The sequence below is a fragment of the Mustela nigripes genome, chromosome 3 (assembly GCF_022355385.1).
Source record: "Mustela nigripes isolate SB6536 chromosome 3, MUSNIG.SB6536, whole genome shotgun sequence".
Classification (NCBI taxonomy): domain Eukaryota; kingdom Metazoa; phylum Chordata; class Mammalia; order Carnivora; family Mustelidae; genus Mustela; species Mustela nigripes.
In genome coordinates, this window is record NC_081559.1 from 64,324,444 (window position 1) to 64,350,230 (window position 25,787).

Below are 25,787 nucleotides of genomic sequence, written 5' to 3' on the forward strand. Positions count from 1 at the left end.
CTCTCTCTCTCTCTCTCTACACACACACACACACACACACACACACACACACACACACTTTTGTGGTTGTGTGCATCTTTATTTACCTCTTGTTTTATAGGTATTTTAGTGGAAGGTTGGGGGAGGCTATCCATCAGGAGGCTGTAGCTAGACATCATTTAAAACTGTAATTTATATGAAACTACACAAATAAAAAAAAGTTATTATGCATGTAGCAGAATGCTTGAAAACTTTGCTTCCTGTAGGTATTTTGTGGAAATAAACTCTGCCTTGTAAATATTCATCACATATTGTTATTCAAATGATGGAGGCATTGGTGTCCTGTGTTAGAACCTAGATCTTCTGAAAACTGGGTCAATTTAGTGAGGAAATAAAATGCAGGTACATTAAGTGATTATAGGTATTCCAATGGCTTCCATAAAGTTTTTATTATACATAAAAATTGCCTGATCACTGCCTACTAAGAGAAGAGTTTTAGAGCTGAAACAGCTGTTATAAATCATTTAATCTGGGAGTTGCGAATTCAGTTGCCTTCAGAGGCCAGAAAAGTGACCCGCATATGCATGAAGTAGGTTGATTTAATATATTGGGAAGCGGAAGAGACTGGAGACAAGTGGAGATTACTTGTGCCATCAAATCCTTGGGTTGTATTAACAAAAGAGTGTAATATAAATCCACTCCCCCATTAGAGAGGTGAAACTGAGGTCAAGGAATAATAGATTTGCCCAAAGTTTGGAGATTCTGTGTGTCTGAACCAAAACCAACTACATAGTTGTAGTGCCCAGTGCAAAATAAAATGGGGAGTCTCTTGTTCAGCAATTATGAAGAATTTCAAGATAGTTCCAGCAAAGCATTAAAATCAAGTGTAGGACCCTGTTGTTGTCACTTACGGTTCCTGGTCTGATCTAGAGTTTATATATCTAGACAGAAAGAAACATACCAGCACTCCCATCCATAACCACCAAAAATCAGTAATGGAGAAATGGTTAAAATCAAGTCCTTGATACTATAGAAATTGAACCACCTTTACCTACAAGAGGGCTTTTCTGTATCATTTGCAAGTTTTTATTCACTTATTTTACTGCTTCCATCCATTTTATCGTTTCTTCCTGAATTCAGGTTTTATGAATTATTAGTTGAAGATTTTCAACCCTGAAGTTCAAAGCTCTTCTCTAAATGTTAGTTCTGGTTTGAATTCCAAGGTGTTTGAAAGGTTAGCCAGCCTAGGATTGAAACTCTAAGGGACACTTGTGTCTGCTGTTGGGTTTAACTCAGCCCTCAGAGACCCCTTATTCTTTTCCTCTTACCTGCAGAAGCTGTCATTTTATTTTTCAGAATATTTTGTATGAAATCTGAATCCTCTCCTAAAATCACCTTTTCTTCCCTTCCCTCTCCACCCCCTCTTTTATTTTTATTTTTTTTTACCTTATTTGAAAATTTTACATGGCTTGCAAACACATTTAACTATTTACCTCCTGACTGATTGAGGTTGACTAGTCCCTTGTTGTGTTCCATTATAACTTGTAAGCCATAGAACTACTAACAGCATAACCTCAGAAATGCTAATGAGTGAAACTTAGCCAGCTTTGAAAGGTATAGCTATTCACGGTCAGAAAATATAAGAAATAATATTGGGAGTTGAGTACTAGGGTAAGCCATACCTACATATAATAAATAATTTATATAAAGTCTTTATATTTACACAAAGTCTTATGTACATATTTTTAAAATTTCAGGTACCTCACACTAAATATTTCACTGTAAATCCCCTAAAAACAAGGTCATTCTCCTACATAGACTGTAATACATTTCCCCCACTCAATAAATTTAACATTTATATAATACTGGTGTCTAATTTAAGATTCATATTCAATGTTTTACATTGTCCCAATAATTTTTGATATTGTTAAATGACACTTCCTAATCTATAGTCTGTTTATTTTCTGTGGGGACCACTTTACAAAATCTTTAATTTTGATATCAAATGCATGAATTTTCTTCCTAAAGAAAGGTCTTAAAGTCTTATTTAGAAGTTTTTGCCTATCCCCAAATTGCATAGATGTCTTCCACCAATTTCCTCTGTTAGCTTTATAGTTTCACCTTTCAGATTTAGATCTTTTTTTTTTTAATTTTTAATTTTTTATAAACATATAATATATTTTTATCCCCAAGGATACAGGTCTGTGAATCACCAGGTTTACACACTTCACAGCACTCACCATAACACATACCCTCCCCAATGTCCATAACCCTACCCCCCCTTCTACATCTAAGTGTGGTTTATCTTTCTAGGGGGTAAAAAGTAGGGATTCAACTTTTTTTTTCTCCCCTGCTAGCATCACCACTGTCTACAGAAAGTCTTATATTTTAAGTCTTACACATTGAATCATCTAAAATTGAAAGAGAACCAAAAATGGTTTTCCTCACTAAAAAAATGAAAGTCTAACTAACAGCTAGATACACCGTTTGGGGTGGTGTAAGGCTGTCATTAGCGGTTGTGTATTGGGTGGATGACTTAGATTCCAAGTGGGTTCCTTTAGCAACATCCACAAAGATGTTGGTAAGTATTTGTTAAAAGATGAAGGAAAAAAAATCTTACCTGATTTAAAAGTACTAAGGCTTTTGTTTTTAAAACAAGTATGAACTTCAGTTAAGTCAAGCTGTTTACTTAATATCTGAATTAGACAAGGAATTCAAAACAGTCTTATGTACCTTTGTATTGTTGAACTGTATTCTTTCGTGAGTGATTAAAAAGAGGAAATGCATATGTTGGAGAGAGATGAACAGATGGGCAAATACAGTAACTGGAAGAAAATTTGTTATGAATTATTGATATTTAAGATTTTGCAATAAGGCATCCATATGAGTGTGGATGTGTTCAGCTAACACGGAAATTGCCCATTAAACTTAATCCCTGGTTGGAGCAGTTGGGGGAAGGGGGGATTTAATGGACTTTCTTTCACTCACGTGTTGCAGAATACTATGCTATGAAATATATAAACTGAATGTCATAGAATGTTTTTTTAAACTTCTACAGGTGGAGATTTTCATTTTCCCTTTATGTATTTACCTATGGAGTCCGGTTCCTAAAAAAGGTAGGATCTGCCAAGCTACTTTATATAATTCTTACATAACTGTAAGCCTATATCTCATTTTTTGTGTGTGACATAGTAGTATTTTAAATAATCGTAACAGGCGTCCTAAGAACATTTGTGCATTTTTCTTTGGCTTATAAAAATATTTGTAGTTTATCCTTTATAGTAAATATTTTTTTAGGCATATACCAAAAATATCTTTGAAAATAATTTATTTTGCTTGTGATGTTACATGTCCTCTGACTATTGTACTTGTTACTTATTAGTTCTGGGCATTAGGAGCATTATAAAATCCATCTGATGCTTTGAAAGAGGTTAAAAATTTCCATGTCACACAACTGAGAAATATCAGTTGTTGCAGTGTGTGTTATCATTATAATCTTCAGCAACAAAAATTATGTTTTAGTGTCTTGCATAGCTATTAACTAGGCAACACCAGCTGCTGGTGGAAAATGGAGTTCCTTTCATAGACTGTGTTTCACCTCCTGGTCCTGTGCTAGTCCTACGTATGCTGAGGCACCTTTATCTATGAAAGTAATTCTTCAAGGCTGCTATAACCTTTTTCTTGGTTATTTCAGTGCTGAATGCTTCTGCTAATGAGTTAGACTGCTTAAATTCAAGTCTTAAGAAGACCGAGCTTCTCTTAGTCATGCACATACTAATAATACTGATTGGCACAGAAGCTTGGAAATTATTTTGAAAAAAGTTTATAGTATTAAGCTTTAAAGTGAAATCCATTTTATCTTTAGTAGAGAATTTTTCTGAAGTAAGGCATTGCGCCAAGTGTCATGTCTTACTAGTAAATTTTCATGTAAATATTGATGTGAAAATTTGCAAATGAGTTTTTAGTTTTAAAGTCTGAGTTATAAGATATTATCTGCCTGTGGCAAATTCTATTATAAATCGTGGTTGTTTCCCAATGTTATATTTCCCTAAAGGGATTATTCTTTTTACTTGTTGTCTTTTCCTTTTGTAACTATATTTATCTTTCACTTACTAGGGCTACCTGGCCCAGAGGCTCCTTGAGTAGATTTAAAAGAATGAATCCCATTCTGTAGGCTGAGTATGAACAAATTCTCAACTGGGGTACATAAATGTGGTGGAAACTGCCTCGTTTGGAGCCCTACTGTTCTGGTTTTAAAATTCACTTATGTGGAGAGAAAATGGAAAGAATGACTTAGGGTTCCTGTGCTCACAACCTCACTACCTTGGAAAAGGAAATAGCTCGGGGTGGAATTTCAGCTGACAAGGGAAAGTTGTGTTTCATGGGAATGGCGAGTTGCTAACTGAGGTCCAGCTTTGGAATTCATGTTGGGTTCTGTGGGTGAAGGGCTTTGATGGAAAGCAAGGAGAGATGGTGAGAGCCAGGAGCACTTTTTTTGCCCTTCTGTGGGATACAGTCTCTTTTAGCCTTTCTACAGCAAGCCTGGCCATCTGTCATCAGAACAGGAAGCACTTTGAAGCTTAGCTCTGCTTCTGTCCCAACAGACTGAGGGGGAAAAAGAATAGTTTTTATCCTCCAGTCCTCAGTGGCTCTGTAGAAGGCAGTAAGAGGGTCTGTCAGTGGAATGTTTGCTTGGAAGTTGATTTTCCTTAAATTATTGTGGTTCCCTTTCTTTTTCTCTTTTCTCTCTCTTTTTTTTGGGGGGGTCTTTATTTGAGAGAGAGAGAGAGTGAGTGAGAAGGGGGAGGGACCGAGAGGGAATCTCAAACAAACTTGGAGCTGAGTGCATAGCCCAACGCGGGGCTCGATCTCATGACCTTGAGATCATGACCTGAGCCGAAATCAAGAGTGGAATGCTTGACCAACTAAGCCACCCAGGCACCCCTATCCTGATTCCCTTTCATACTGTATCTAATTACAACAAATGCTTAAAAAATGAGAAGAGTGGTGCCTGGGTGGCTCAGTGGGTTGAGCTGCTGCCTTCGGCTAGGGTCATGATCTCAGGGTCCTGGGATCAAGCCCCACGTCAGGCTCTCTGCTCAGCGGGGAGCCAGCTTCCCTTCCTCTTCTGCCGGCCTTTCTGCCTGCTTGTGATCTCTTGTCTGTCAAATAAATAAATAAAAAATCTTAAAAAAAAAGAGAGAGAGAAGAGAACTAGATGTTTTTCTCTTGTCAGATTATTTGCATTTGGGGTTTCTTCCTCTAATACTAAGAAGCTCTCAGTTTTGGTTGAGTCTGTAGTTTCATGTTAGTCATCATGTGTGACAGAAAAGTGCACATAGTATCCATGGGACTGAAACAGCTGTGAGGCCTTCTTAAGCCATCTTGTCCAATCCTCTTATTTCACAGCTGGGGAAGCAGAAATCCTGGCAGGGTAGGTAGCATTTCAGAGGTCACACAGTTAGTTTATTAAAAGATGAATCTGAAATGAAACATGCACGGCTGTCCTTTAATCCAGTACTTTCTCTACTCTGCCAGCCTGTCCTAACTTCAGCATGATTTCCAAATGACTTCCTTCTTTGGTTAAGTTAGCTAACCTGACCTCATGTAGTCATTGTTACCATTTATAGAACCTTAAATACTTACCTTAATGGATATTTAAAATATATTTTCTGTTAACTTTCTTGGAATGGACAGTGTGTTTGCCCATCTAACCTAAGAGGAAAAAAATGTATATTAACAACATCAGAATTAATCAAAACAAGGTAATTCAAATTTTCACAACACTCTAAAGTGTTTTCAATAAAATAGCAGGGCAATGAACCAGTTTTAAGAGGTGAGAGGCCACAGGTGCTTCTTACTCAACTTTAAAAATGTTGATTCTTACATGAGCTATTAGAAAAATGCCTGAGCACCTTGCACTGGTCAGTTTTTTTTTGCCTTTAGGTCAAATGAACCTGATGCATCTCTTTTCTAGGGTGGATTAAGTCACTCAAGAACCCTTTCTACCCTGACTTTCTGTTAAAGATTCAGTTAAAGAGACGTTTACTAAATGCAAAGTACCATGTACCCGCAACAATAGAGAGAGAATGTTAAAAAAAATAAAAACAAATTGATTAACAAATAATTTTAGGAAACCATAAAATTTTAGACATGAAAGTTGTCCTACATATCATCTGAACACCTCCTTTTATAGATGACGCTAGGCGGTATCAATCTCTACTGTGAGAATAGCTTTGGTTTTCTCTGTCATGTTGAAATACATTCAGGCTGAACACTGAAGTTTTATTAAATGCTGTTAACTTTTCCAATTTGAACTGGCTTAATCCTACAGGGAGAATACGCATATTTCTCTGGGTTTACCACATCATAGTAGAGTTTCAGTGCGTAAATGTGACTGATTCAAGTGCCTTCAGTTTTAAAATATTCTTTGTATTTAGAATACATATAAACTAGATTTATGTCGAGAAACATCTGTGCTTCGTGTGGGTCCTATGAGAAGGAGATACCAAGAAGAGACTAAATGTCTAAGAAATTGATTGAGGGAAGTGCTTATGAGTGAAAATGGGGAGGGTGTTAGGGGAGGCTAGAAGAGCCTACAGGCCTCAGTGTAAGACTGATCCCCAATGTGGGAGAGAGAGAAGGAAAAAAGGTTGGGTGAAGTTCTAAGACCATCATGCCTTTCTAAAGAAAGTTCACTTGGAGAGTTCCAGAGCCACAGTTTCCATCAGAGGAGAACTGTGTTTCTTAGAAATGGCCCTACTTCAGTATTCCTCTTGTGCTCCGTCATTGGCTGCAGGCAGCCTGTGGCCTTCATGCAAGTGCAGCTGTGGCCCTGGCCACTTAGACACCCAGCAGTCCGAGATCCAAGAGGCACAACCTCATGATTGCCATGGGTGCTTTATATTTACAAATATTCTAGCTATTCTAGAGCAGTATATCAAGGAATAAGACTCTGTGTGACATAGTAGTTATGTATTTACATGCAAGATACCTGGAAGCATAGAGTACTATTTATCATACTTTTTTTTTCATTTTTAATTAACATGTGTCAACTTAATCTCTTTTATGTCATATTTCTTGCAGTTGAGATGTAAATGCATCTTTGGAGGCTGACTTCTTACATGAGTTGGGTGACCATACAAGCTATCTTAAGGTCCGAAGCAGTTGCCTCTCCCTTGTGCTCAAAATGACCCAGTTTAGGAACTAAACTCTATCATCACATATGACTAGCTCTATAATAAAAAATGAAATAATTGGCCCTGTATTTTCAAAATTTCTAGACATCCTGTAAAGTATGTGTGTGTTCATTTATATGAAATCAATAAAATGTTTTCTGTAATTTCATGATGACCGATAGAAGAAGGAGCCTCCTATTTTATAGTGACATGATAATGCTCAGGCATGCACATGTTCTATGTTATAGGTTTTCTGCTTTCTCAGCCTAGAACCCCCTTTATAAATAGCACTAACTTTGGTCATGAAACAAATTCTAGAAGGCATTGACCTTACAGACAGGTCAGTGAGCTATTAGGTAAAGTGATTGCTAGATTAGTAGGAAATAGTTATTTATTTATTTAAAAGATTTTTATTTATTCATTTGACACAGAGAGAGAGAGATCACAAGTAGGCAGAGAGGCAGGCAGAGGAAGAGGGGGAAGCAGGCTCTCTGCTCAGAGAGCCTGCTGAGCAGAGAGCCCAATGTAAGGCTCGATCCCAGGACCCCGAGATCATGACCTGAGCCAAAGGCAGAGGCTTTGACCCACTGAGCCACCCAGGCACCCCAGCAGGAAATACTTAAATAGTTGGAAGATAGGCCCATCTCAATAGTCTGTTCCCATAATTGCAAGAGACAAGCAACTCTGCCCATAAATATGATTGGCAGAGAAAAGGGCTTTTCAAAAGAAAACCCAGAATTCGTTTAGGTACTCTGAAATTATTTCATACAATGTACTCATACAAATTAGCGCATTTTTCTAAACCCTGAAAGAAACCACATTCAAGCCTTAAAAAACAGAGTATCTCTCGTTTGGTGTTACCTTTTATCTCTTTTATAAATGGAGGTTTGTGTTCGATGGAGTTATTTGAATAATTTTCTTTGAGTTTCTTTATTTGTTTAAAATATAGTGTCACAGGAAGGCAAGGTAGATATGTGTGCAACTAGAGTTTAGGTCAATATTTTTTTCTTACAATCTACTTGTTAGGTTAATATATATCTAACTTTCTGATTTTATGGTACATTTTATATCAATCCATTTTGTACACATGCATGTATATAGTTAAATACATGTTACTCAAATATTACCTTATCTAACTTCTGTGTCAGTCAGGGTCTCATTATAGAAGACAAAAATCACTGGAGTTATTTTTAGGAATGACCATAATATAAAGGAACATTAACTGGGAGAACCACTAAGACTGTGTTACTCTCAAGTAATTGATCTGCTATTTCCTACCACTCTGCAATGAGATAAGGAGCTTGACCTGAATGTAAATCAACTCACTACTTCTTTTTTGAGAAAATCCATCTGGGAAGAAAAAGTCAGCTAAACTAAACAGTGTGCTAAGTGATGTAGTTAATTTACATTCTGGTGAAAGAGTAACAGACATTGCAAGGACTGGCACTCTCTGTACATTCCTGGATGAGCAGTGCCCTGGAGGTACCATGGAGATAGTAATAGTGGGAAGAAGCTACCTCTTTGAGCACCAGGGGTCATGGGGAGTGGGTGGAGTTATCAGAACCTAGAAGCTTGGAGCTAGACATCAAAGAGGGAATGTTGACCAGCTGGAATCGGCAGGACTGCAAGGAGGCTGGTTGGGGAATAAGGAAAAACTGCAAGCGGCATGAACTGTGCCGCTGCTGGAGTGCACATGCATCGCTGGGGGTGCAGGGGAGGAGGGCGGTGGAGAAGTAGTGGCCAGACCAGGAAGCACATCCCATCTTCCTCTTGTTGGCTTTTAGACTCCCTCTAGAGCTTCTTAGAAGCTCAGCTCCACAAGGTACCAACTCCAAAGAGCCCGCTGAATTGGAGTCTGCTGAGCACCAGCTCTGGAGGGGAAAGGCAGTATCTTAGTAAGTAGCCCAGACTTCCCATGGTGCTGCATTCTCTGATGTACTCTGACAACTCTCTGTAATTAGTTACTTTTAAAAAAAAATATGCAGGGGCGCCTGGGTGGCTCAGTGGGTTAAGCCGCTGCCTTCGGCTCAGGTCATGATCTCAGGGTCCTGGGATCGAGTCCCGCATCGGGCTCTCTGCTCAGCAGGGAGCCTGCTTCCCTCTCTCTCTCTCTCTGCCTGCCTCTCCATCTACTTGTGATTTCTCTCTGTCAAGTAAATAAAAAAAAAAAAAAATATGCAAGTTGTCACATATTCTGTTGGCTTCATGACTAACTAGGGGGTGAAAAGCCATCATTGAAAACTAGTATGTTGGCCAAATGAGCACTTTGCCCATTCTCTTAGGCTGTCTCAGTCTGCTCAGAATGAAGGCATAGTTCATTATTCATTTGTTTCATTATTCATAGTTTCATTATTCATTTGGTACGCTTTTCCAACTTCAACAAGGCCACAAAGTGTTGCCATGGTATCATACTTCAAGATATACTCTTGCTTATTGGTTAACTTGGACTCTTTCTAAAATCAAAAGAGCAGAATTATCATTCTACCTGTCTTGACAGTGAAAATAAAATTTGTCTAGCTATTAGAATATGTGCCCATTTTAAATTTTGTTCTTTGTGTTGTTTAAAACATTTTGAAATTGCTTGGAGTATGTCCCTTATTGAAGGAGGTTTGACTTTCAGAGTTTTACCTAAGTTTTAACTTTCACCTAATGGCCCCATCAGATAATTTTGTAAGAATTGCAGATGACATAGAATATGAACATTGGGACTAGACCCTGAGGATCAACCATCTCAAGTTTCTCATTTTACCAAAGAAGAAACAATTTCAGAAGGATGAATTGACTTGCCTGTGGCAAAAATAGAAGCCAGACATGTGGTCTTTAGAATTTCTGAGCCTTTTAAAACAGCAACAACAAGAATAATACTTAGAAAACAAGTTCTAAAAATCTAGCAATTCAAGTATACTTATTTTTTAAATTTTAAATTTTTTTTTATTTTTTTAAAAGATTTTATTTGTTTATTTAACAGACAGAGATCACAAGTAGGCAGAGGCAGGCAGAGAGAAAGAGAGAAGACTCCCTGCTGAGCAGGGAGCCTGATGTGGGGCTCGATCCCAGGACCCTGGGATCATGACCTGAGCTGAAGGCAGAGGCTTTAACCCACTGAGCCACCCAGGCGCCCCTAAGTATACTTACTTTAATTCGTAAATTCACCTTATTAGGAAATAAAAGTCACATCACTGTGGGAGAATATTAAGAGAGAGATCAAGATTGAAGTGGTAGTTTTGGCCCTGCCGATTATGCTTCATTGCACCACTGCTCTCTGATACCTCATTTTTCTCATCTGTCAAATGAGTAAATGATGCCTTTCCTGACTTCCTTGGCTTTTCGTGTAGGATTGCTGTGGAAGCCATAAAGTACTTTGAAAGTATAAGACATAACACTCATTATTACTGACTGAGAAGTGGGTTCTGTTGGGGGCTGTGAATGCCTAACTCTTCCCATAATGAAACTTCTTATTTTTTTAAATTTTTAAATGTTAAATTAAAAAAAATTTTTTTTTTGACATGGAACTTTTTAAATGTGTTGCTGCCACTTTCTAGCCAGGTAGGATCCTTTGTCGTGGCCTTGCTTTGATACTTACAAATAGGTAAATGCACTTTCTGGGATGGAAATGATCTGGAGTGGCCTTGGGATGTGGTCCTTCTGTGATTCTTGTGCATCTTCCTTTTCCCTTCTACCCACATGTACCTTCTTGAATATTTTCTGATTTCCCTCTTACCTGTCATTTGTCCTTCTCTTTTGCTTTGTGGCTGGCATTCTAACCGGGGAGAACATTCTGAGGCCAGTGGGAAGCTGAGGAGAATGTGATACAGTGCGGACCCAGAAGAAGTAGTCAGAAGACTGGATTTGAGGTTGAACTCTGCCATTTATCAGTTTTACAGTCTGAGGAAGTGACTCGACCTCTCTGGGACTTAATCGCTACATCTCTAAAATCAGTGATGTGGACTCATATAACATTTTTAGAATTCATATACCATAATACACTGAAGAACTTGAAAGAGTCAAAAATTATGGCAAACTGGTATGACCTGTTTAGAAAGAAACATGGTGATGCAGAATGATAACCATATGTATGTTCACAGACTGTGAATCAGCAGTTCAACTCCTGTGAACATATCCTGAGCAAAGAATTATACAGGGGCAAAAAATAGATGTGTGTAGTAATTTATTACAACTTAAAAATATATATATGCATATATATATATAATATGCAATGCAAATTATAGAAAATTCAAACAACTAAAGCAATCTTAATGTTTAATGTTAATAGAATTTTTAAAATTATTATCAAAATGATAAAATAGCATATACTCAATTAAAAATAATTATAAAGTAACCATGTTATTTACGGTCCTAATAAAATATTTAGTAGACTTTTACATGAAAATAATTACCATTTATATAGATAAATGGAAGGTAAAAATATAGATAAACGGAAGGAAAAAATGGAGATTCCTTTTAGAAAGGCAGAACTGTGGATAGTTAATTTTTTTCCATATGTCTTTACTTTTTTCTATTAAAAATATTAGTTCTGAGTTACGGGCATTTGAATGGAGATAACTGTGTATCACTTTAGGTATACGTGGGTTAAAAAGAGCTTCTAGCTGTAGCTTTTAAAAAGGAAAAAATAAAAAAGTTGGATTGCACTTAAATGGCAAAGAGATACGGAAATTTCATATAAAAAGAAAAAAATCTAACTGTGCTTGTTTGCCTGGTCCTCGCTGCCCCAGTCCCTGAATTTTCTCCCAGGAGCCCCTTTATGTGATTGTCTTGACCCAGATGTCCGAGAATGTCCTAGTACTGACTTTTGAAGGAGCTTTTTTAATCTCTAGCGGGATTCTGGGGAGATTGAAGCTCTATTTCCATACCAGATTTATGTGGCTCATGTCAGGAAATAACTCGGAATTCCTCTTTCCATTAGCACTCTCATAATGAAAGTCCCACCCTTTTTGGTGTGGGTTAATGACTTGGAAACGCTGTTGCCTTAGTGCATGGCCAGGATGAAAGTTTGCATCCCTGGAAATAATCACCTCGTAATCAAAGTCATGACAGCTATACTGCATTGAGTACTCAGTATGGGCCAGACATACTGATCACATAATGTTCGTTTCTCATGTGTTGTGAAACATAACTTCTCATCCACTAAGGCTAACCAAGGATCAGTCATTTGTCCTAGGTTACAGAACATGGATGGAATTTAAATGGAGGTATCCTTAACATTGTGGCTTACTTGAATCCAGACTTCATTTCTGACTCAGTGGATCTACTGGGCTGATAAGGACTGACCACTTAACAAGAAAAAGCAAAGGCTGCGTCCCATGACTGTATTTTATATTAAGACTACAGTGATTGTATTCAAATAGCCCAGATTAAGCATTATTCTTCCTTCCCTGTATCTACTTGGAAATGAAGTCACCTCAGTGAAACTGAGAATCTGTGGCTTGCTGCTTTCTTGGTATTTTTGGATTGCAACAGAAATTGCTAATTTTCAGACTGGGTCTAGATTGTCCCTTTTAACACAAACCTATGTAATTATGCAATTCAGTTTTTTCTACCCTCCTGTGATACGTATTTACTTTCTAAAGTGTGACTAGCAAACCAGTGGTACACTATTCACAGAAGCGTTGGAACAACTCAGTACGCTCTACTCAGTATGCTCTGCTGTTAGGGGAATGTGCATTAGGTGAAATTGTTCTTTGCCTAGGAAAAATTAACAAGTTCAGACAATAAAACCATCTCATCAGCACTGAGGTTACAGCTTATGGTTTGTTTTTTTTTTTTTAATTTAATGAGATGCAAGGGTTTAATTTTGGGTGTGTATAATTTTCTCTAAAGAGCATTGAAAAGCCTTTTTCCCCAGGTTGTCTTCGCTTTGTGTTCAGGCTTTGTCTTTAGGGAATGACATCTCACACCAACGGCTTCCTGCAGGCAGTGAGGCAGTAAGATTTCAGGACTTGAAGGAGCTCCTGAGGCTAAGTGGGTTTTTGTAGGAGGAGGAGAGAATGCTTGTATTGATTCCCAAGTACAAGTGACAAGTATTACGACGTGATACTTGCTCTTATGTAATTATCTATACAAGAGTTTGTGGATTTGGTGCTTGAGCAAACCATGAATCTTACTTTTTTTCAGTTAATAAAATGTCAACTTTGTAGAAAGTCTAAAAATAAAAAGCTAGCTTCTATTTTAGAGGCTACTGAAATAACACTCATTTACATAAGATGCTCATTATGAGACAGTCCCCTAAAGGCATAGACTTATCCTTCTCAGAAGTTTAGGGCTGAACTTAACTGTGAAAAACACTGATCCTCATTTATATGCTGTAAGGAAGCTGGCGCTACAGGCTTCCTCTGGCCGAGGGCAATGCCTGAGAACTGGATGGCATTAGGATGCCTGTCCTGTTTCCACAGGGAGTGGAAAGCTAGTCACTCTCAGAAGAGTTCAGGTAATTTGATATGAGATATTGATCCCTGTATCAAAATCTGTACCTGCACATTCACTCTGCATTAGCTGAATCATCATCTAACATAAAGAAAGATCCTTTACTGAATTCGACAAGAAAAGAGTTATTCTTACTAAGGCTTGTTTTAATAAAATTTGAGAGTTCATGGGTTTTACATACTCTGGTCATCATAATAAATCATTTTCCTCATCAACTGTAATGAAACAAATCAGATGTTCATTGCTTAAAAACAATAGCATTCTGGGAGAAGTAATGAGATGTTCCACTTCTGCTTCTAAAACTGGTGTTCTGTCTCTTCAGGGAAGACCCAGTCTTTTCTGTGTGTTGAGGGTTGGAGTCCGGGTACTTAGGACAATTATTCTGATGTGGAACAGAGCAGCGGGCGTCCCAATCAGAGTAGTTCTGTGCTCTGATTATAGCCTCATGTGTGTCTCCAAAAAACTGGTTCAGAGATCCTCTGGATCCTGGGTCAGCTAGAGTATGCCGTAAAGTGAACATGTAGTTTAGTGTTTTGCTTGGTTTTGTGCCTTTCTCCTTTATTAATGCACACAAGAACAGGCAGTGGCCTCTACAGGCAGATTTTTTGAGCAAAAGTGTGGTACTGGTACCATCCACCTTTGAATGGCTATCCCAAAGCACAGAGAAGATAGCCATTTTGTCCTCAGGGAATTCAAACTTCCATAAGGCAGTGAGCAATGAAAACCTTTTTCTAGGCAAAATTAATTATAAAACCCTAGTTTTATAGGGGGAGTGGGTGTGCGAAAGAGAGACTGCTGGAGTGCTGGAACTTTTCTAGATCTTGATCTGGTTATGGTGACATAGGTGCGTATATATGTAAACATGTATCGAATTTCTCTGAACTTAGATTTTATTGTATGTAAGTCATACTTCAATTTAAAAAACTTAATGGTTTTTTGATCATCCTAGAGCTGCCATCAGTTATTGTGTGTTGCTGAGTGGAAATGTGGGCACAAGGCAGCTGAGGATCAAAGGCTCTTATTTAAAGGGCATTCCATTCATGGTTCTTTCTAGAACCTCTGTTACCACTGAGAAATACTGATCTCTATTCATTTGTTCATCCTTTCATTCAGTATCTACTGAGCATCTGCCCTTTGATAGGGATTACTCTAAGCATCATGGAAAAAGAAATTAGTAAGACAGTCCGAGTCCTTGAACTAATGTTAGTATTGTTCTTCCCTTCCCTGGGATCATTGGTAGCACAGGAATTTAATTCAATTTAGATAACATTTATTAAATATCTACTATACCAAGACAGAGTGACAGATATAGGATGGGGAACCTGTGGTCCCTTCCTCTGAGGACCTTATAATATGGCAGAGGAATTAAGATTTCTCTATAAATACTTAAAGTTTATGATAAATGACAGAAGTATAGGGTTCTTCCTGAGCATGGAAAAGGAATACAGTTGAGGGAATTGAAAAACCCTTGGAGAGGTCATATTTATTTTGAACCCCAATAAATGGTATGACATTGATATGGGGGGATAATGAAAGCATTCTTAGATGGAGAGTACAGAATGGGAAAACTGGAAAAATACAGGGTCTATTTGAGATTACAGAAAGGAAAATCAGAAAATAAAAAACTGGAAATGTGTTTGGGAAGGACTTGGCTTGCATTAGAGAAAAGATGGCTTGGTTCCCCTGCATGTCCTCATTGTAAAGATACCTGGTATTTGTTTGGAAGGGGGCATCTTTCCTCGTCCCTGACCCCAATCTATAGTCTTTCATCTTATTAACTAATGGCTCTGACTTTTCTCTATGTCTTCTCTGCGTTCCCTGCCTTTCTTCTATATACTCAAATTAGTGACTGGATGGGAGTTGAGAACTAAAGATAATGGGGGGTCATTTCAATTACCTCCACCTTCCAGCCTCATCCATCTATGAATTACATCCTCAGTCCTTGCCCCCAGATCCTGACCACCAGATGTTTACATTCCTATTCCCATTACCCCACCTCAAGCAACATGACTGCTCAAACCACTGTCCTTCCCCAATAGTCCCGCTTTACCCTTCTCTGCCCCAACATCCTCACTTTCAAATTCCAGGTAAGTATCATATCTACCAGAGTGTCTTCTCCATTTAGACATTTAACTAATTTATTCTTATTTATTTACTTGTTTGTTTATTTTTATACAATTATTTTTCATTGAAGTATGATTGACATGCCAAAAAGTTGGACATATTTAGTACATACAACTTGAAGATAACTGTTTCCCCATGAAACCACCACCCTATATGATGCTCTAAATTCCTCCAGCATCTCTAGAAGTTTCCTCTTTTGTCTTAAAAAAATTTTTTTTTTTTAATTAGAGAGAGAGAGAGATAGTGAGAGAGAGCATGAGCAGGGAGGAGAGGGAGAATCAGGCTCTCCACTTATTTCCAGGGAGCCTGATGTGGGGCTTGATCTCAGAACCCTGGGACTCTGGGACCCTGGGAGCCCCTCATGGATCATGGCCTGAGGCAAAGGCAGATGCTTAACTGAGCCACCCAGGCATCTCTCTCTCTCTCTCTCCCTCTTTTTATTTATTATTTATTATTTATTTTTTAAGTAGACCCCACACCCAGCGTGGAGCCCAGCATAGACCTTGAACTCATTATACCAAGATCCAGACCTGAGCTGAATTCAAGAGTCAGATGGTTAATCCACTGAGCCACCCAGGTACCCCTCCCTCTTTTTTTTTTTTTTTTTTTTTAAACATAAAATCTATACTCTTAAAATTTTAAGTGTACAGGGTGCCTGGGTGGCTCAGTGGGCTAAGAATCTGACTCTTGATTTTGGCTCAGGTAATAATCTCAGGTTTGTGAGTACAGTAGATCTTTAAGACTATTCATTTCACATTAGTAAAACTATGTATACCTCTCTAAATTCCTCTTTCCCTGAGCCCCTAGTAACCACAATTCTACCCTCTACCTCTACTTACAGAAATAAGATCACATAGTATTTGTTCTTCTGTGTCTGGCTTATTTCCACTTAGCGTAATGTCTTCAAGTTCATCCACATTGTAGCAAATACCAGGATTTCCTTTTTTAAGGTTGACTAGTATTCCATTATATTTATATACCACATTTGCTTTATCCTTTCATCTGTAGATAGAAATTTAAGTTGTTTCCTATTTTCTGTTTCCTTTGCCATTGTTCATAACACTGCAGTTGAGCATGGATATGCAGATATCTCTTTGAGATACTGGTTTCAGTTCTTTTGGATGTATACTCAGAGATGGGGTTGCTGGGTCATATAATTTTCTGAGAAATCTCCATGCTTTTATCCTTAATGGGTATACCAACTTATATTCCCAACAGCAGTGCACAAGGGTTCCCTTTCCTCCACATCCTTGCCACCACTTATCTTTTGCTTTTTTTTTTTTTTTATAATAACCATCCTAACAGGTAGGTGATACCTCATTGTGGTTTTGATTTGTAATTTCTGATGGTTAATAATGTTGAGCATCTTTTCATTTACTTTCTCTTTGGGGAAATGTCTGTTCAGGGCTTTTTGCCCATTTTAAAATCTGGTTATTTGGGGGCTTTTTGCTACAGAGTTGTAGGAGTTCCTTATATATTTTGGATACTAACCCTTTATCAGGCATTTGATTTATAAATATTTTCTTTCATTTTGCAGGTTGTCTTTTCACTTTGCTGGTAATTTCCTTTGTTCTGTAGAAGCTTTTTAGTTTGATGTAGTCCCATTTGTTTATTGTGCTTTTAGTGTCCTAACCAATAAATCATTTCCAAGGGCAATAGTAAGAAGCTTTTCCCCTAGATTTTCTTCTAGGAGTTTTACAGTTTTTCTTCTAGGAGTTTTATAGTTTTCAATCTTATTTTTAAAGATTTACTCCATTTTGAATAGACTTTTTGAAGGGTCCAATTTCGTTTTTATCCATGTGGATATCCAGTTTCCAAGCACAGTTTATTGAAGAGCCTACTCTTTCTCCATTGTATATTTTTCCCTCTTGATTTATTCTTCTGCCCTTCCTTTCCATAGAAACGGCACTGAACTAGGTCCCCAGGTTTTCTGCTAATCATCAGCATTTCTGATAAAGACAAAAGTTGGAAGGGGGACTGTCCCCCAGCCTCTTGTGTTTTACCACTGCTCCAATTATTCTTGTTCTAAGCAAGCTGGGTACATTATTATCACTGGGTTTACTTAGAATGACCGTCTTCATCTTTACCCAAAGATGAGTCTTCGTTCTTCACAGATCCTCCTTACTATGGAAAACCTATAACTTATGGCTCTTTAAAACTCTACTTTCGTGCATCCTATATTTTGTAAGGCTATAGAGTGTGTAAGTAAAGCAGCTAGCTTGGCCCGTGAGCCATGGAAAGTGTTTGATTATTAGGGGTTATCATCGTTATTATCATACAATATCGTTACTCCTGCTTAAGTAGTAGGTCTCTTATCCGTGTGTTCTCAAATTTATTTCCATCCAGTTCTATAAGCAGCTCAAGACAGGGCTTCATACCCCAGTGTATTTCCCCATAGTGCTTGATATCCTGCTGAGAATACAGGGAGAGTTTGAGTAATGAAATTAAAAATGTGCTACTTTGCTATTTTGTAACAATTTTGCTTTAAAAGTTTGGAGAGGGGCGCCTGGGTGGCCCAGTTGAGCCTCTGACATCAGCTCAGGTCATGAGCTCAGCCGGAGTCTGCTTCCTCTCCCTCTCCCTTTACCCCTCCTTCTGTTTGTGCATGCACACACACTCTCTCTCTTTCATAAATAAATAAGTAAATAAATATCTTTAAAAAATAAAAAGTTTTTGGGAAAAGAACTTAAAAATTACGGACTGAAAGCAAGATTAGAGAATTTTTTTAAAAAGATTTTATTTATTTACTTTTACAGACAGAAATCACAAGTAGGGAGAGAGGCAGGCAGAGAGGGAGAGAGAGAGAGAGAGAGGAGGAAGCAGGCTCCCTGTTGAGCAGAGAGCCCAATGCGGGGCTCGATCTCAGGACCCCGGGATCATGACCCGAGCTGAAGGCGGAGGCTTTAACCCACTGAGCCACCCAGGTGCCCCAAGATGAGAGAATTTTTATCATTTTTTTATTAGTGGTTACACTCTTTCCCAATATAGGTTTGGCAGTAAAATTAAATAAAATACTAACTTCTAGAGTCAAGGCCCCTATTGCTCAAGGCAATTAACTGGTAATAGTCTAAGAATTATCTCCATAGTGACTTGGATACCAGGGGGCATTTAGTAACCACAATGTAAGTAAACGTAGTCTGTTTTCTTAGCCAGTAACCCTGTTGTGAGTATCAGCTTCTCCTTTGTGGATGTGTGCTTCTGTCCATGGCAGCTTCTTGATTAGGAGGTTAAAAGTAAGTGATAAAACATCATAGCACAGAGTTTCGTATTAGGGTGCATGGTGTTCAGCGTCAGCAGACAAATTATATTTGGCACCAGCTATCTGATACAAAGGGCAGAGGTTGTAGGTAGACTGCACTGCTCTGTGCACGTGCGTATTCAGGCACCATTGGCACGTGAAGCATGAATCAAGAAGCAGCTCTTTTTTCACTTTGCTCCTAATCATGGCTCCTCGCAACCTAACCAAAGTATTTTTCCTTAAACTAGTTGTTGAAGCTGTAAAGCAATTGATAAAGTGGTGCTTTACTAGTTATCTTCATTTCATGTGAATTATGAAAACAGGGCTATGTAAAAACGAAATTAATAAATGCTGTGGGTACAATTTGATTCGGGTCTTATTGACCTAATTTGTAAGATCCTAGGCAGGGAAATGACTTCCCACTTGCTTCTCCTTGTTATCCAGTACTTTTCACCCCACAGAGCAGACTCCTCTGGTTGATTTCTGTGGAGTGCTGTAAGGGTTGATAAGCATGGAATGTGGTCAGCAGAGACTGGCAAAATTCAGATTACCAGACAATGACACAAACAAAAGATCTACACAGTTCTGTAGATCACTTATGTAACTTAAGTAGCCCTTTAAATGAGAGATAGAAGTTAAAAATAGAATTTAGATTTTGATACTGGTTGAGTGTTATGATCATCTCTTATTAAGATGTGATATTCATATATTCATTCATTTAGTAAGTAGATGCTTGTAGTATGAAATTAGCTTTCTAAAAAGATAGGCCTTGTAGAATAATATTATGCAAAAGTTTTGCCTAATCGCTATTTTTAGATATCACGTTGGAAATGTTATTCTTTCCCCTTTAAAAGTTTCTCCTGTCGTATACTTGAATTAAAAAAAAACACACACTAAATATAACATTGGGGTTTTAATCTTCATATGCTGAATGTGGCAATTATAGGCCAAGAATTTGATAGAAGTTCAAAATGGACTCCCTCTGAATAATAGAGAAGTTGTCATTGTTAGAAAAAGTCCTGTTTTGTGGTTCCATTAATTTTAAACCTGTTTTGTCTGCTAAGAAGAAGTATTTTATTTAGGGGTTAATAATTTAGCAGTGAATAGTTATGCCCGACTGTTGCTGGTTCAAACCTTTAAGCACAGATAAAATAGACTTTAGATATGGGTAGTAGCTTCTTAGGTTATTTTAAGACTTTTTTTTTTAATTTGTGCTGCAATATATTTAGGATATCCTTGCCATTTTCCACATTGTGTTGTCATAGCATTTGTTTCAAGGAAGAGTAGTGTTCTAGTAGATTATTCCATCCTTCTAAAATGCATGACATCCTGTTAATTACCATGTTAAAGAGAAAATGTTCCAGGAGTGGTCCTCAAACTTGAACATACTCCAGAATCAGCTGGAGGGCTTGTTAAATCATGGATAGCTGGGTGTTCTCCCCCAGAGCATTGATTCAGTAATTTGGGGTGAGGCCTGAACATTTGCATTTCCACTGTGTACCCACGTGGTGATGATGGTGATGCTGGTCCAGGAATCTCACTTTGAGAACTACGGTGTTATATATAGTACAGTGCCCAGAAAGACTAAATAAATATTCACTTAACATGTAAGTTTTCTGTGGCTGCTGTAACCACAAACTTAGTGGCTTATAACAACACAAATTTATTCGTTTACACTGCTGGAGGTCAGAAACACAAAATCAGTTTCTCTGGGCTAAAGTCAACGTCCCGGCAGAGTACGTTCCTTCAGGAGGCTGAAGGGAAGAATTTTATCTCCTTGCATTTGCAACTCCTAGTAGCTGCCGCATTCCTTGGCTCGTGGCCTCTCCTTCCTTCTTCAGAGCTCATCTTTCCAGTCTGTGCTTCTGTCATCATGTCACTTTCTCCCTTTCTGTTGTCAGATCTCCTTCTGTCTGTCTCCCTCTTCTCAAGACACTTGTCATTATAGTTATAGCCCATCTGGATAAACCAGGATAATGTCCCTGATCCAAGATCTTTACCTTAATCACATCTTCACGTTGCATTTGCCATACTAGGAAAATGGACTCATCTCTCTTGATCTCTCAGAAAATATTCACTAGCGTATCCAGGGAGAGATACCATTTGGCCCATCTAAAGTTGGAGTCGCTTTGTGCTGCCTCTCATAGGAACCCGGACGTGATGAGCAGGTGATAACACACCTGCTTCTGCAATAAATGTTCATGGAAAGCCAGGATAGCCAGGAGGTGTTCTCTGGGAGAGCCTCATGTTCCTCATCCTTAAAGAACTTACAGGTTAATAGAAGATATGACTTGCTTGCGAGTACATTTAGCATCCGGCAGCCCATGACAAAAGTACTGTAATAGCAGTACAAGCAGACCTGTAAGGTTAGAGAAGGAGGAAGGAGAACTGTTACAAGATGCTCAGGGAGGACTGAACTAAGGATGTGGTTTTGAGGATGAAAGAAAGGTGAAGGAAGCTTCAGCTGATGACAATGGGCAGAGGTGGTGAAGGAAAGAGCAGTATTGGGAAAGAATAGGACGTGGTAAGGCTGGACTGTGTGTGTGTGTGTGTGTGTGTGTGTGTGTGTGTGTGTGTAGTGTTTGTGTTCAGGGGCAGGGGGGGAGGAGAGACAACAAGTGTTATGATGATGAGAGGAAGATGGGGCAGGTAGGTAAAGGTCATGACTGCCAGGTCAAGAACTTGGCTTCTGTTGAGTAAGAAGGAATAGAGGTGACAGACCACTGAACTCGAGCTGGAGCAGCGTGAGGAATGAATTAGAAGCAGTGAAGACAGGAAACAAAAGATCTGTGTTGGCCACCGCAGCAGTCCTCATGTCCGGCGTCCCTGGCATTGGTCCAGGCTGGAGAAAACTGGCTCTTGCACATCAGCTGTGGATTTTCGTGTCAGGTGTGCCCCAGAAAGCTGGCGGAAGGTCAGTTTCAGCCAGGTAGAGCATTTCCTCCTCGATGTGAAGGCTTATCCAGTACTGAAGAGGTGACGTTGAATTGTTTAAAAGGAAAAGGAGGAGACAAGCAGAATGTTTTTGATGTGTTTAAAAGTTGCTTTTAAAAGAGGGGAAAAAAGGAAAAGTTTAAAAAGATTTCTACTGTTTTCCAGAAGAATGACTACTTATTACCTGCCCAAAAAATATAGCTGTTTTTGCTGTTGTGTTTTCCATAGGAATAGAAAGAACTTTTTTTTTTTTTTTCCCAATTTAGAGTCACTAACTAAGCAAGAGGGGGAAAAAGATTGAAGGGATATACACATTTCCATGAAGGTGGTGAATACTTTTTTTTTTTTAAGAGAAAAAACTGCTCTTTACATTTAAAAAATGTTATGCTTTGTACATAATACAAATAAATTTTTAAAAAGATTTTATTTATTTATTTGACAGAGAGGGATCACAAGTAGGCAGAGAGGCAGGCAGAGAAAGGGGGAAGCAGGCTCCCTGCTGAGCAGAGAGCCTGAAGCAGGGCTCGATCCCAGGACCCTGAGCTCATGACCTGAGCCGAAGGCAGAGGCTTTAACCCACTGAGCCACCCAGGCGCCCCTCAAATAATTTTAAAATGTACTTCAGTTGTTTTGCTACTATCAGAACACATACAAAAAGAAAAAAATATATACTTGAGTTGTGTGATATTTAGAGAAGAGAAGGCAGCTTTCAGGGAATGAGTAAGGAAGGCTATTTCAGCCATGGCTCCCACACACTCCTTCAGGCGACTCCGTGTGCTGGTCTGTGCTCAGTCCTGGATTGTGGTATTTAATTTTTCTCCCTGCCCTCTGAGGTTGGTATTATTATCCCCATTTAAAAGAGAGAGCAAACCATCTCAAAGAGGTTAAGTAACTTTAAGTGGCAGAGCTGGCATTCGGCCCCAGGTCGTGTGATTTTTCTCCCACATTTGTCACTGTTAAATGTCCTCATGGTAAAAATAATCCATCTCAATGTTCGGTCAGATCCTAAAAAGCAAACCTATTCACTGATATTACATTATGTCATCATTTGGATATTCTACAGCAAAGAAGGATGGGAGAGAAATGATAAAATACAAGAATATTTTTAAAGTGTTTAATTTCTACTAAAATTATATAAGCATATGGTTTCCAGAAATCCTATTTTTGTCTTTTCAACAGATAAAAGCGTGTAACTTACTGTACTAGAAAGTAGAACATTTCACTTTGTAACAGGAGAGATCTGCTTTTCTGCCCTGGTAGCAAGTCATTTGTTTGCCGGTGGTAGACAAAAATGATGTCACCCCTTCCTGACTTGGCTAACTCTTGCCGATCACATAAGTCTTTGCTTAGGCTCGCCCTCTCTTTCCTTCCCCTGCCTCTTCCCATGCCTCAGCTCCCTCTGGGCTGTCCATCCTGTCTCTTTCTCCCCGACCCGTCACGCTACCCCCTGGTGGATACTGACACGCTCAGTTGCTGGACCTGTCACACAGTTCCCTGTGTGCTGCCCAGGCTTACTGTCAGTGTGTCCAGGCTGGTTCCTGAAAACATACTGAATAAATTGTTGTTGAACAGGTCAGCTGTTTGTGCAGGAGGTTGACGGCTATGCTACGTTAAGTAAGGTGCATTGAGAAGTGAGACACATTTCCAAAACAGAGAAGGGGGGGAAAATGGGAAGGGGAACATTCTTTGCCTTTTAAAAAAGGAGCTGCGGTTCCACATACTAAGGATGTTTCTCGTGAAACAACTGAGCATTTTGGTAGGAGAAGAAACATCCTGGTTTTTCCATTTTCTTTCCTGCAGGCATTGGCTCTGGTGTCTCACTAAAGGAAGGGAGGGACAGGAGTCGCAAATGCCAGTGAGCGTCCGGTAGTCCCAATAGAGAGCCAGAGAGAAAAGCGCCCTCCTCTCTCTTACCACCTCGGTCTGTTCACCGTCAAATCTCAAAAAACTGGCAGAGCTAGTTTACTTCTGTGGTCCTCCCTCCTGCTCTGATCACTGATGGTGGCTCGTCAGTGGCTAATTCCTTTGCAGTTCTTTGGCGCTACCAACAAATATCAGTGCCATCCTTCAATGAAATAGCCTACCTCCTGAAGTACTTAAGTCAACACCCAATTAATTCACAGAGAGATCCTGGGGCAATTTAAAATATCTGACCCCTCGCCTATGTATCCGTTCCAGAGGCGGTATCCAGTTGCTTTTATCTACTTTGTCTGACTTGCAGGGATTTCTGTGAATGAGGGTTTGCCAGAAGTCTGTTTACGAGGGCTGTGCAGATGGCAACTATGTGGTGCATTAGTGCGACCCTTCGGTTACCATAGAAATCTCTTTCACAGGATTTCTGGACGATTTTGAATGGGGGTTTTTATTTTTCCTGGTACCAAATAAGGTCACCTTTGTAAAAACATCAGTGGTCATTCATTGCTTCATAGCCCATTTTTATCACGATCACTCTTCGTGAACACCATAGGTAACAATACTTTCTTTCTGCTTTGGGGACTGGGGTAGAGGTGGCGTGGGTGGGCAGGAGTGCGGTGTGCCTGGAAGAGCCCGGATGGTAAGAGAAAGGCAAGTGAGGATGCCAGGGAGAAAGGGTTTTGTTTGTAAGGGGCAGGGGGAGGTCTTCCTGGGAGGCACGTGTAATCTGTACAGCAGGTCTCCTCAAGCTCGAACACCGAGAATCCGACTCCCTAAACTGCCTTACCTTTAGCAACACTGAGAAGTTGGAGTTGGGATACTCTATGGTGAGACCTGTTGCAGCAGCGCGGGTTTGTCCAATTCCCAGCTCCATTTCCAATGAGGGTTTCGAGTCTTATGAAGATAGCCCCTTCTCTTCCTCCTCTTAAGGATAATCTACGAGGGCCATACAATATGTTTCTCTTCCATAGCCATTCACACTCACGTTAACTATCTCCTCCATCACCTTTGGGACAATACGAAATGAGTTCTGTGAATTCCAGGGAAGAAGAAAGAAGGAAATAATTGGCGCAGGGTTTTTTAAGCGACTCCAATCTGAGTTTCATCTAACATATCTAAGCCCACGTCCTGTTTCCCTATAAGTGTCTTTTGAAAGAATGGCTTATATCCCAGTTATCAGGCAGCTCATAAAACAGCTGTTTTATGCCCTCTTCCTCTAAGGACTGATCACTTATCAGCTGCTGAAGCATTTTTGTGTGGTATACTGTTGCTTCCAAGCTCCTCACACATTATCTCATTTTTTTTTTTTTTTTTCTGTAGCTTCACAACAGGCCTCATATAATTAGCCTTTGTGAAAGACCTGTTAAAAAAGTGGCTATCTGCTGACAGGCAGTGATGATGTTAATGGCATAAGAGAACTTGATTCAAGGAAACCGGTCATTAGGGTCAGCCGTTCATCTATGGCCAGAAGCTTCATTAATAGGAAAATTGCCACTCTTTGCTGCCAGTCGACCTCTGGATTTTTGCCTCTGCTCAGGTTGATCATCAAAACGTTGTCTCTAAAAATGGAATACCATTTAATGATTAGGAGCAAATTTATGAATAACTCTAATAAATTTAATTTTAAGAAGTGTTAGTTTAGCAACTAATTTATTGCTTTATTATAGGAATTAGGCCATGTAGCCATTATCTGGGCTTGGGTCCTTTATTTTCAACAGAAACTCCAGCGTGTTTAAAAAACTCCATAACTCGTTAATGGCCTTTAAGTCCTAAGTCCTTACCTGCTAAATGAACAGGTTGAGATATTAAAAGAAGGGGAAAAAAATGAATTGCTTATTTTTTTTTAGCCATCCTTTTATTAGTTGCATTGCAAGTTTAAATAGACCTGAGCACTTACAAATAGGTAAAATGATGGGTAAGTTTACTACACAAATAAATGAGTAAAAGAACAACAATAAAAAACCCCATCCCAATTTATT

General features: G+C 39.0%; 1 protein-coding gene across 2 annotated transcripts in view; it reads left to right on the plus strand.

Moving 5' to 3' along the window:
- The window catches only part of CERS6 (ceramide synthase 6), a 309,729-nt gene that overhangs the window by 165,341 nt on the left and 118,601 nt on the right, over positions 1-25,787 (plus strand). For both annotated transcript variants that reach the window (XM_059394118.1, XM_059394117.1), the window contains exon 4: positions 3,038-3,095. In XM_059394118.1, coding sequence (XP_059250101.1) covers positions 3,038-3,095 — 58 coding nt within the window. The remainder of the gene's footprint in view (positions 1-3,037; positions 3,096-25,787) is intronic.